Source organism: Eutrigla gurnardus (genome assembly GCF_963514095.1).
Source record: "Eutrigla gurnardus genome assembly, chromosome: 9".
NCBI classification, from domain to species: Eukaryota; Metazoa; Chordata; class Actinopteri; order Perciformes; family Triglidae; genus Eutrigla; species Eutrigla gurnardus.
In genome coordinates this window covers 24,658,152-24,671,614 of record NC_139923.1, presented here as the reverse complement: position 1 = coordinate 24,671,614, position 13,463 = coordinate 24,658,152, and the positions used below count along the sequence as shown (strand labels likewise).

The 13,463-nt window shown below is 43.9% G+C and overlaps 1 protein-coding gene across 7 annotated transcripts in view; it reads right to left on the bottom strand.

Moving 5' to 3' along the window:
• srgap1a (SLIT-ROBO Rho GTPase activating protein 1a) overlaps nucleotides 1–13,463 on the bottom strand; it is a 70,016-nt gene that overhangs the window by 27,263 nt on the left and 29,290 nt on the right. For all 7 annotated transcript variants that reach the window (XR_014597666.1, XM_084016647.1, XM_084016649.1 and 4 more), the window contains exons 3-6: nucleotides 10,710–10,872; nucleotides 4,012–4,074; nucleotides 1,140–1,319; nucleotides 430–558 (exon numbers count right to left, since the gene is read on the bottom strand). Coding sequence is in view for 6 of the 7 variants with exons in the window: in XM_084016647.1 (XP_083872773.1) it covers nucleotides 430–558; nucleotides 1,140–1,319; nucleotides 4,012–4,074; nucleotides 10,710–10,872 (535 nt within the window). In the remaining variant the exon portion in view is untranslated. The remainder of the gene's footprint in view (nucleotides 1–429; nucleotides 559–1,139; nucleotides 1,320–4,011; nucleotides 4,075–10,709; nucleotides 10,873–13,463) is intronic.

Below are 13,463 nucleotides of genomic sequence, written 5' to 3'. Positions count from 1 at the left end.
TAAATCCCCAAAATGCCAGCTACAAACCTGGCCTTCCAAAAAAAAAAAAAAAAAACTCTACAAGATTTGAGGGTCAGGGTTCATCCAGACAGTCTGGAAGGTTTCAAAACAGTGACAAAATGTCAGTAAAGCAATAATGACGTGAAGAGAAGGGAAAAGTGGGAAAGAATCTCATCTCAAAAGTTAATAAGCTGCTTTAATTCCGTCCTGCGCTGTAATTTCCATCCCACAGTCTCCTAAGATCTCTTTTATATCAGGCCCCGGCTGCTAAAGTCATCAGTCTCTCCTCCCTGATCAGAAGTTTGGATCTAAAAGTCTGCCAACGGGAAGCTCTAACGAAGGTGACTGTGTTTATACGAGAACGTCCTCGTTCCCAGTCTCCACGATGAAGCGTCTCCTGACAGAAGAAGCATGCGGTTTCATACTCACGTCAATTAGGTCCGACAAGTCGTGGATGTAGTATTTGAAAACGGAGGAGTTGGATGCTTCCAGCGTCAGGAGGTACTCGTTCCGCGCTTTGATCGACTTCATCTTGTTCTCCGAGTACTTGGCTTGACGCTGATGAGAGAATTAAAGAGGCGGAGAATGAGAAACAGACGACAACGTGGCGAACGAGGGAGGATGAATTTAATGAGTCGAGAATTGCCTTTTTTTTAAGAAGGAGATTGTGCTTTTATGTCTCCGCACGCATCTCCGAGTGGAGGCTGGATTACTGGCAAAACAACAGCTTCAATAAACATTAGAGGAGAAATAAGCTACATTACGGTAAAAATAGCAACAACAAGAAGAAAAAAAAGGGAACAAGAATTTTAAAAAAAGCCTGTAAAGTAAAGTAAAAACAGCCCGTGTCCTTAACTTCAACCAGGATACCGCAGTCTGTCTTTATCCGACACTTCCTCTCTACCAGACGGATCCAAGGCTGTTAGTTAGTCACCCTGCGCTGACCAATGGGCTCCGACTCTGACAAATCGTCCACATTTTAACACTTCCCAAATGCATTCCAGTAAGAGTCGTGCTCAAAAAACCCACTGAATCGTTTGTCACAGAGATTTAACAGGAAGCAGGCCTGTTCTGTTTTGTGACGATGCTTTCAGTGTGTTTTCCAGCTGCACTTCTCTCGTGGTTTTGAGAAGCCCTACCTTCTCCTTCATCTTCTCGATCTTCTTCACAGAACTGCGCCTCTGGTACTTGTCCTCCATGCGGATGCTGAACACCGGTTCTCCCCTGCCGATCTGCTTCTCCTCTTGCTTTTCGGCCTCCTTCAGCTTGCCCTCGGCGCTGATGCTCTCCGAGTGGTACATGTGGTAAGTCTTCATCACCTGGAGATGAACAATAAAGGGGTCAAGAAGCAGCAAAAGGATATATTTCGGCAACGCCCTGAAGCCGTGCTGCGTTTGTGAGTTTCAGGTCAGTTTCAAGTCAAATAATCCATCTTCATAGTCAATGCACGTCCTCTATAAACCACAGCCGAGGCGTCCATCTTCTGACCCGCTCGTTCATCATATCGACGGCGCTCGTCTCACACAGCAGGCGGTTTGTCTCTGCCTGAACCCACAAACCAAAGCCAGATCCTCTCCAGCCTTGTTATACGAGGCGCTCGTAGGACCGCGGCCACCGCAAATCACTGCAGCTCCATCTAACATGCGGCCTTCATTGATGTGTGTTTGCAAATAAATAAAGACAGGAAGAACATTTGGGTTCTCTCGTCGGTTATTAAGACAGAGGTTGAGGAGCTGTCTGAACGACTCCGCAGCTCTCATCTTTGCAGATGATACAAGTTAATTACAGTAAATCAACATTTTAAAGGCTTCATAATAAAAATAAAAATCAAAAATCTCCCATATAAATGCATTTTAATATCTTGATAACTATATATATCATCACAATATAGCATGCTTTCTTTATTTAAATGTGTTTTTCAATAAATAAATATGAAATAATCACATGATATTGCGTAAATTACATATTTGACAAATAAAAAGTACATTTCCTGATTAAATTAAAAACGTGTGCTTGCTAAAATCAATTTAGTCAGAATTTAGTTGTAATTGTGTATCAAATTATCATGTTGAATTATCTCCCAGCCGTAATGTAGAGTATGTAATGTAATGTATGAATTCATAAATCTTAATAGAAATGCATCTTTCTGTGAAGGCTACGATAGCAAACAAGCCAAACCCTTCCACCCCTTGTGTCAACACACCGTCGTTCTTTAGTACAAGGGAAATGCATCAGCTCACCGGCTGATTCGACCTACTTCCTCGCGTCTGAGTCATCGCCATCAGAAGAGGTTAGACTGCGAGCGTTGCTCATACGTACTCCGTGGCCCCATTACACGGTGAGTCAATCGGTAAAGTAGCAGGTAGACCACGAAACACAAACATCTTCAAGAGAGCAGAGCGATTATAAGAGTCTTATTAAGGCCGGCTCACGGAGAGATGACACACACGTGGAGGATATCGCAGATGAATCACTAGCTGTGGGAAAGATATCGAGTCCAACATGGAGTCATCAGCAAAAGAACACATTTAGCAATCAATATTTACAGCATAACTGTAGATGTTTTTGATAAAGTAAGATTACGGACTGCAGTAGAAAATAACGTCCCAAACAAAAAAGGTGGCAATATAGAGCACCAGTGGTTTAACCTGGAACGAACCAACTCCAACAAATTACAGCCGCACAACCTGTATATGCAGTCACTTGTCTGCACAAGACCTCAACTTCTGTACAAATAAAGACTCGCCCATCTCAAAATCTAAACATCTTTCTCCCAAACACGGTTATTTCTATACGAGTGAAACGAAGAAAAGCCTAGTTTGTCTGGAGCCCTCTGCCTTTGGTGGGGTTTTGGCCTAACTGGAACCAGTTTAGAGAGATGGGCCACTGACCTTGGGCCCTGTACTCCTCACTTACTGGTCTGGAGTCTGCCATCGCTGTGTTTACTTTGGAGTTTCTTTTAGGAGGGACATATTTAGAGACGGAGCAGACCTGTTATTTCATTGGCGGAGGCCAACATCGGGACTCTGGCTGTCTGATGCAACAGCTACTCACTGTGTGTGTGTGTGTGTGTCTTCCCACAGGGGCTAAACCAGGTCAGATCTGGAGTGAGGACTGTGGTGAGAGTGGCACACATTGAGAATGGAGGTGTGACCACCGTGATCCTCTATGGCGAGTAACCGGAGAGCGTGGATACACAAACTCCATCTCTTTGGGAAGCGACGACAAGCGCCTCCATTTGTATCTCCATCTGTGTGCATCACCATGACGATCAATGACATCGATCATCAGGCAGAGATGTCATGACATATTGATTACACAAACAGATTGACGGAATCGCTCTATTGGATTTGTTTCTCATTTGGTTGACAATGTTTGTCATTAATAGCCAAATTAGCAAATATATTGACAAGATTACATGAGAATGGAAATAGGAGGCGAGCAGGACTGACTGACCGGGGCAAATTAGATATTAATTCATGATTTAAGTACCTTTCTCCACTGAGGTCAGAGCCTGTAAGCCACTGGTTTAAGGCTCATGTAATCGCAACATGCCTGGTTCGTCTCCGTCAACTTTTGAATGAAGGCAAAAATGCCAAAGAAAAATCATGTTTTTCTCATTAAAATGTATCCTCGAGTTACTATTTGGCTCAAACTGCCTGTTTGTGGATTCGCATGAATTTGTTTGGAAGAGCAAGAAAACTAAACTGGTGAGAACCATTAAAACGGAGAATGAGAACTTTACTGAGTCAAGCAAACATAATGATACGTCACAGTTTGAATAACATGTTCATTAGACAGACTTTCCCTACAGTTTGAGCACTTTAGTAGTTGTCTATTAGCTAGAATGTTTCGTGTTATATTTCCAGCTCCACGGCCTCCAAAGACTTCATGCTGTATTTGCTGGTACAAATAGTAGGAAGTGAGTTAGCTCACTGCTGTGAATCAATACTGAAACCACAGCAAAGACCAATGTACTTGCATTAGTTAAGGACAGGCGTCACTACTTACAGTGTACAGCTCATTTAGGACCTTCATCAAGTCTTCCTGGAGCTGAAAGGCGATTTCCTTGCTCTGGAAAATAAATCAGACACAACAACAAATCAGTAAATTGATACAATACACAAAATGATAGTTTATACCCCATTCAGTTTGTCAGTACCGTCTGTGAATCTCCATTATAAACGACTTTTACTGAAGTGAAATGTGTTCAAAAGCACAGCGTTGCTGTATATGAGGGTTTTATATGAGGGCGGACAATGACCAGATGTTGACCCGTCGTTTGAGAGGTACAAATACAAAACGGAGCAGCGGATTTATCATCCTGTGTCGAATACGAGGCCTCAGAGTGAAAGTGGTGTCGGTGTCACGGCGGCCTTTTCCACTCAGACCGTCGAACGCGGCTCCAGTTTCACCGGCCACATGTTCTGTTCATTATCTGGTTTTCTACGCCTCAACTTGAAAGATTTTCCCAAATATGTTAACTCAATCAGCCGTGCCACAAGGCTGACTCGGTAATACTATCACACACACACACACACACACACACACACACACACACACACACACACACACACACATTAATGCACCTCACGGTTGTGGGATACAGTTTAACGGTAACACTGTGATGGATTTAGAGGAGCTTTCACTATTCATTTAGCCGCGATTCTCCCGCACTTCCTTCACAATGAGTCACGCGCCGTCTCACATGTTTATGAGATTATGAGTCATCAGGACAATGAATTTTTGATCTCCCTGCCACAGTTGATACCACACTCTGCTACCTGGATGATGTTACAGCCTTGTCTCGCGCTCCGGGTCTTTCTCTAACACAATTATCCTCAGACAAATCTCATTCTGGGAGCCGCTCCCGACCAAAGTCGGTAAGAGAGTCTGCGAGGGTATTGAACCACCTGGTGTGGTGGGGTAGATAGATATGATGCCCCGATGGGCTGCACTTCACTGTTAAAGGGACTGATGGGCAAAAATAAACTAAAACTGTGGAGTTTTAGACCAATAGTATTGCTAAATGGAGTGATGCATTTTTACGAGTGGGTCCCTTTTATAGTAGTTATGTGTGCAAACAGGTGGGCAACAGAATATGCATGAAACAGCAATATGCCAACAAGATTGCAAGCTTTTATATGAAATATGAAAGACAAAATGTTTGAAGAGAATTGAAAGAGAATTCAACACATTTGCTAGAACAAACTAGGAATTTTGGAGGAGAAATACTGAACATTAGAGGTGGGAAAAATAATCGATTATATATATATTATTATTGTAACGTAAGACATCAATTGTATCATACTAATAGGAATTGGTTTGAAAGGAAAAAATCTCAGAAATCCGAAATAGGGAATCGTTTAATAATCTTATCGTGACCCTCGTGTTGATTCTCACCACTAATGAACATATACTGTATATAACTTTTATTTGTTTACCACAAACTCTACCAGGTATCTTTAAGAGATGGTGTTTTATGCAGATATTATCATGACAGTTGAAGGAAAACGAAGATTGGCTCCGTGAGAATTCTTGCAATAGCTTTAGAAAATATGTGCAAACAGGATTTTTGAGAATTTTCTGAGCTATGATTTTATAATGAAATGTAAAACCAGAATGTGTGAGCGGCCCATCTGCTGGTATTAGCTGCAGGGACCAGTGCATACACAGAGGTAAGCTGGAGCAAACAAGCTTACACCAGGGCCACATTATCACAAACTCAAACACATTTCTTTTTGCATGCACTTGGTTGTTGATAGCAGCGATACCCTACACCCTGAGCAACGGAGGGGATTTTCCCGACTTGAGATTAGATGAGTCACCTTACACACGTATGGGTGTCGGCAACAGGTGAGAGGCTCTATTGAGGTCACACGCCTCATTAATCCAGGTGAGTTTACAAGCTCATGATTCTGATGCACAATTACACCAATGTGTAGCCCTAAAGGACTCCGAACTACGACAGAAGCAATCGTGTGCAAACGTGTGTGCACAAACATGCAAACTCTTGCTCTTTAACAAGTCGCTCACAGGTAAAGCTGCAATGATGCCCAAGCATATGAATAGACAGCAAAGAGGATTACGCTGGTGTCTGAAATTAGAGTGCCGAGCTGGTTGACCTGGCCGGTTGGCAACACCTTCCCAACCACCACCTGGTCTCTCAGTCCCCCTCATTTGTAGCTCTTACCTAATCAGAGTGCAAACAGCCAGTAAGCCTGGATAACCAGAGCTTTGGAAGCACCAAACTTGGCAAGAGTCAAACTCCGGCATGTCTGAGATCAGTGTGTCAATAAGTGAACAACGGAAAAAAGGTATTTTTGGTCATTCAGAGTTTGATCTGGTGGAATTTAAAGTCGATCTCTAAATGTTTGTCATTCAAATAAACTGCCCATCAGTTGTTGGATCCGTGCATATCGTGAAGATGATAAAAGACACAGGCCTTCTCCTGTGGGGAAGCCCATTAGCAGTTCATAGGACAGAACCTTTGGCTATCTGTCAGATCTAACACTCGTCAGCTCCATTGAGGAGGCTGGGAAGTGATCCAGAGCTCAATGAAAAGCCTTCTCAGGGATCACATGAGCTGTGTGTGTGTGTGTGTGTGTGTGTGTGTGTGTGTGTGCGTGTGCGTGTGTGTGAAAGGGAGAGAGAGATGAAAGTAAAGGGGCATTACATTCAAGACATGTTTGGAGTGCATTCACCAGAAAAGCTCCACCTAATGTTTTTAAGAATTCGGCAAAATAGTGTCTCCTTCCAAAGTGTCCCTGAATGCAACACCCACTGTGTACCTCAACTTACACCCAATAAAAGGCTGTTTGCTAAATGCCGTGTTGTCCCCCCCTTTCATTTTAAAGGAATCTCAGTTGGGGTTCTGGGTTTTTTTTAGATTTGGTCTAATTCATTAAAAAGATCATACCACATGTATTCCAACCACATTAGAAAAGAGGAACTAAACCCAGAGACAAGAAACCGAGTCAGTCATTGGGGAGTGGTGGGTTTCATATTGCCACTGACATTAATCATATAGATGGCAGTTCTATACCCTGCAAGACTTCAGAGAGAGTGTGTGTGTGTGTGTGTGTGTGTGTGTGTGGTGCTCGGCAGAGCTGAAGTATGTCATAAAAAACAAGCTATGACCACATTCTATACATGTTAAAAGAATAGTTCAATGTTGTGGGAAATAATAGTTTCATTTATGCTTTTGTGTGTCGCCTTTTTTAACTTTTGAATTTCTAACTTTTAATCTTATTTTTATTTTATTAATTTAGTACTTTCTACTGTCTTTTTTAACGTATCTTACCAACGCTACCTTTCGTTTCTCTTGCTCTGTTGATGTGTATGTACTGTATATATGTATATGGACCCATATTTGCCTTGTTTTTCTCTGTCAAAAGCACGTTGTAAACTGCTTATTATTACTATTATGAGAAGAGAAGATTTTAACACATCGAGTACAGAGTCCTTCGCTCAGCATGTAGACTGGAAACAGGGGTGGCGAACAGCTAGCCTGGCTTTTTCCCAACAACGAACACCTCTTATACGCTCTTATTTACAGAATGTGTCGTGTTTCTTTAACTCACGCTTGAACAGAACCTGGCAACCTCACTGTGACAAGAGAATTTTGCATGCTGCACTTGGCTGTTGGCTTGCAAGAAACAACTCCAGCACAAATGGTTTATTATAAATGATTCTAAGCTAAGCCAAACACATAATTACTTCAGCGCAGATATGAGAATAATATAGAACATATCTTTATTGTCATTGTTGACAATAAACGACCATTAAGCAGCACTCAGTTTTGGCAATATACAGAAAATATACAGATATACAAGCATATTTAGATTAAATAAAACATAATTTAGTCCATTCGACTGCCTGATATTGATATCTCTCTATGTAAATAACACAAATAAGCATACTTTTATTTTGTGTACTGTCCCTTTAAGATGCATGTGAACGATCACCATGTGTGAACCCGGTGCAGGCATCAATCCAGTGGTAAACGCAAGACAGGCCTTTTTCACAGCAGACATTTTGGCTTGTCATAGCTGGAGACACACAGGTGTTACTAATCACATTAACCGTGGCTGTGTTCTGTATAACTACAACCCATGAAATGATGTGAGTCAGCATGCACGAAACCAGGACCCTGAAACTGGAGCAGCTACCTGGAATTCTCTCATTTTATCCCCAACATATGTGCTTTTGCTACTGTGGAAATGTGAAAAAAAAAGGGCGCATTGTGAAATGAACACTACCCGGCGGATCCTCTGCCTGAGAAAAAGTTAAAAACTGCCTCGAGCTCTGAGATCTCCACCTTGTAGCTGCAGCCACAAAACGTGACTTCCATGAATAAACCAGGGCAGAGTAAAACAAGGAGCCGCCTGTATGAATAATGAAAAACGGAATACGTGTGATAAGATCTGGCCAAGCATAAAGAAAGAGCTTCGTTATTTCACGTCTGTATTCAAACAAAAAAAAAAGGCAAAAAATGGGGTGTTTCTAAAAGTTTGTGGCTTTAAAAAATAAATAAAGTGACCGCAGTGCAGCACTGAAGAAATAAATGCACATGACAAAACGGCGAAACGGGTCAACCGGAGGATGTTGACGAAGACGCCGGGGCGACTCCGGGGTCCTCCTCCGCTGCTCCGGCTCACAGCGTGAGACCCGGACACACAAGGAAGTAAAAACACTGGGCTTTTTGATGTGCTGGGAGGATGACAACAGTACAGCTGTCTCCTCGGAGCAGCGAGGGGAGCCCACGTAACACGGGGGCCTCCTCTGTTGTTTGTGCCTCGTTACTGGAGCTCTGCTGACATCAAAGGCTTCGGGGAGGCTTTAATTAGAGGGGGAGCGGCGTCTCGGGTCTCCTGTGAACCTGGACCTCCCACCAGTCTGCCGTTTGTCTCCACAATGTCACCTGAATCCAGGGAGAAGCTACGCTGCCGACTTTAAACGGGGAGGGGGGATCGCATAATGTGGCGAGACGTCGCAGATTCCTCAGCAATAATGACTCAGGTGTGTGTGTGTGTGTGTGTGTTAACATGTAAATCAGAAGGCAGTCTATCATTATGATCATCAATGAAGGAGATGGGGGGGGATTGAAGAATGTCTGTTCCACATCTGGCCTCACGAGTCCAACCATAAGCCTTTAAACAGTATCAAAAGGAAATGACTGCAGCAGCTTCCTGTTTGTGTGTTGGCGGTTTCGAGTATTTAAAGACCACGCCCCCGTACAATCAGATGAAAACCACAACCATCCCGACATGTTAATTACTTTGAGAACTAATAAGGGAGCCTCACTTTTACTTTTTTTTTTTTTTTTTAACTGGAGGTTAGATGGCGGGGCGTTCTGCAGTTAAATGGAGCAAAAAAAAAAGAAGAGGAGGAACAGAGATTAAAAAAAAAGTGGCTCAGGCTTAACTGACACAAGGGCGCCCCTCTGAAGAAAAGCCACTTTGTAATTTAGGGCCCTGCGGTGAGTTCATGTGACTCCTGCTGCATAGGAGCTCATAATCTTTTAGGGAGTTGTCGTCTTTGTGGTGGAAAAAAAAGGCAGCAGAGGCCCGATTTCAGCCATGAAGTCTTCAGACGGGGGAGAGCGGAGGCACACTGATCTGCGACTGTGGTGACCGAGGCTCCTTTTGCATTACTCCCATTCACAGACCTAAACCGTGGGTTCATCCCATCAAACGCGACGCTGAATAATACGCAACCTAACTGTATGTATCCTGCATAGCATGCGGCTAAATATATAACGGGTTAATTGAAAGTGAAAGACAGTTTGCGGCGACTGGAGACACCGCCGGCCGATCTGACCGCCGTGAAAAATCTGGGTTGTTTTAGTGGCGAGCTCAAAACTTCTGTTGTGCTGATCAAAGAGAAGTCCCATCTGACCTCTTCTGGCAGAGGTCAAGCATGGGTACAGCAATGAAAGTGGATGTATTTAACATACTACGCATTAGAACAGAGTGAAACGAGCCGTGTTCCAAACATAGCAATGTTTAATTTAGTGCAAAGACAAATGTTTACCTTCCTGTTCCCTTTATATGCTATATCCCACATTCCTCATGACTCTCTGTGCAAATGTGTTGCCGTCAGCTATTTTATTTCAAATGTTGTCAGATTATTTTTTTTTAGATTCCCAGTCAGCCCAAACACCTACAAGCCAAGTTTTTCCATCCTCTCCAACCACAAAGCACCTCTATTTTTGACCATACTGGAAAATGACTTGAAGGCCTGAAAGATTACCTCATATTTACGGTGACATTACAACTCTCATCCTACCAACTGGGGTCCCCCACAGACCCTGGAGCAGAGGTCTTCAACGTTTTTCAAGCCAAGGACCCCCAAGGCTGATAGTGACCCGGTGGAGGGACCCCCTATTACATATTGTATAAAAATGTGTTACTTATTAACCCAGCTAAATAATAATGTGCTGCGACTACAGTGTCATGTACCCAGTACTTTGTAATTATGTATATATACAATGCTCAAATCATTTCGGGGACCCCCTGCGGACCCCCTAGGGGTCCCGGACCCCCTGTTGAAGATCTCTGCCCTCGAGGTGTACTTTTTGTCATATCTCACTGCTGCATTATCATCGTTTTTCTGTTTTAATAAGTGCTTTTTAAATAATAATCACTCCCCAGGGACCCAGTCAGTCGTCGGTAGGAGGGTTAAAGCCGTGCGTTGTTCACCCTCACCTTCTTGAGGAGCCGCGTGGAGTCCTCGCTGATCTGCATGAACCTCATGATGACGTTGTTGAGGTAGATGTCGCTCAGTGTGGCGTGGTCCTTACTCTCCCTCCTCACCTGGTTCAGCAGCAGGTACCAGCAGTTGACTGGGGACAGCAGGTTCTGGTCTTTCCTAAAGAAACCAGAAAACGGGTGTCAAGTCAGCTTTCAAGAGATGAAGATGATAATTATCTGGGTTTCATTTCCTGCATGAAACTGATAATGATAAGAAATAGGAAGTCATTATTGAGTCAGAATGTAAGATGTTGTTTTGATGACTTTGTATTTCTCATCTGTTAAGTCACAAGTATCCGTATGCTCCTGTGTGTCTGAATTTGTCATTTTTTCACAAGGGGATTATTTCAGTTCCTCAACTAGCAGGATGTCTACAACCGGTACCTGTTAAAAACAGAAGCGAGCTGCGTCATTGGCCTCCCTTGGTGTTAAATGTCCCATATACCGCTGGCTCTGAGCCTCAAAAGCTCTCCATATATTACATGGACTACAGTTAAGTTGGAAATACATTTTTATCAGTGACATTTCTGGGGCAGAGCTTTTTGCAACGCTCCGGGCCAAGCTGACTTCCTACAAACCGGAGAAAAGTGCGCCAAGGGCTTTAAATACACTTCGTGGGATGACGTCGGAGAGGCCATGGATGTATTTTAAAGTGAAGTTGAAAAGTGAGATTACGTATGAACTGTGACAGCAGACGAGCTGAGGGGAAGATAGAGATCTGAGTGCGCCAAAAAAAGAGTCGAGAGTGAAAAAGTAGAGCCGGAGAGCTGCTTCCTGTGCTGTGTGTCGGCTGCTCCCAAGCTAACTGGAGGACATTGTCCAGGCCAGAGCAGGCTGGGGCCCTGCATAAGCACTGGCCTGCAGGCCGACTTCCTCTGGGTTAACCTATAACATTCCTCCTGCCTGCTAGGAGGCAGCACAGAACATGACTGTGTGTGTATTAGGGAGAGGTGTTAGGGTTTCAGATCTGGGGTCAAGTCTTGCAGGAACCATATGTAGACTCGCCTCTGGCCCTGCTCTTGTAAAGTTAGTTTGCATAAACCGGCAGCACTTGTCAACAGAGCAGGTGAAACTCTGCACTCGCCGGCATGTGACCCAGCCCTGAACTAGCATTTAGTCGCTGGCACAACATCTGCTGCGAGAGCAAAAAAAGCACATCTTCAAATGAATGACTGGTGGAAGCATTCCGAGCGACTGAAATGTTCCCGGAGACTCCGCGAAAACAGGAAGCAAACTACATTTGATAAAGGAAGGGCCAAACAAGCTGACATGAAAAACATCCGAGGGCACTCGAGAGCGCAGGCGCTTTTTTCAAAAGACACCAGGAAATGTGTTTAGCTAAGAGATGAGTGGGGGTGCTGCAGGACACGCGCAAATGGAGAGAGAGCTAGGAAAAGAGAAAATAAGCAGAGCCGGAGCATGCAGGACTGCTGGACATCGCATGTCCACACACACAGAGAGCAATCACCATAAATCCTTCCTGCATTATGTATCAGCTGAGTGCAATATTTCCATTCTATGGCACTGATTCTAGATATGTGAAGGCAGCACGTGTGTGTGTGCATGTGTGCTTATTAATTCATGCATGTGGAGATGCATAAAGTCCAGGTGGCCACTGACATGAATGCATGACGCGCCTCTGCAAAAGTGTATAAAATAACATTCTTGAAGTCCCTCTGTCCATATGTGACCATTTTGTCCATAATTTAATGGAGAAGACAAAAAAGATCATGTGAAAGCAGAAGATTAACCAGATAATATTCAGTCAGTACTGCTTCAACCCACCTCACTGCTCAAAAACGCCAGCAGGACTCCTCACTGTCTCTCGCTCTTATAAAATCCAGTATGTCAACAAAAGCAGCATCATTCCTCCACACAAAGTTTTGAATGACCCATAATTCCTGATTGAACTTCCGAAGAATAAAATAAAAATAAAATTGTGCCACATGGTGGAGTATGCTAAATTACAGAACTCACTGATGGGGAAATCATTATTGCACCCCAGAGTTCCCGCGTCGCACATCGACGGTACTTGGCTGGTTTCTTATTGGTCTGACCTACTAAAATCAGACTGGAGGCCTGCAGTGAAAAAAGAGGACAGGACAAGAAAACAAGGGGAGGGTTGGGTGGACTGACACCGGCTGTGACGACAAAATAACCTCTGGGAGTTTCTTATCCCTCATAATGGCAGGAAAATCTCTCAATGTCATCACTTCCCTCGTTAGCCAGGGCAGGAACTGGGTCAGACAGACTCACAGACAGACAGGCGGGGACCCAGAGGGGCTACAACACAGGTATGAAGGAGGGGGGCGAAGGTCCAGTACAGCGAGACGGGTGGAAAACAAGATCTCATTAGCAATTTGCTGGCTCCTATCAACGTGTGTGCGTTGTGTCCGTTCATGCAGTATGAAACCCGGAGTCGCCGGGTCATCGTCTACATACTCTCATACAGCAGCAGGATGCTGACCGTGAAGCATAATCACCACTTCAGCACGCAGGGCATTGAAACAGGAGCCCTTCAGAGGCAAAATGGCCTTTAAAAAAAGTCCTCTAGTATCCAACTGATAACGTCATTCATCAAAAGCTGCAACACAGCGTTCACCTGCAAAGTGAGCAAACATTTATACCTGTAGCAAAGCAAAGTGATCACTGCAAGCCGAGCCTATCACGGCGAGGGTCAAGGTTGACATTTAAAAGCATGAAACAAGA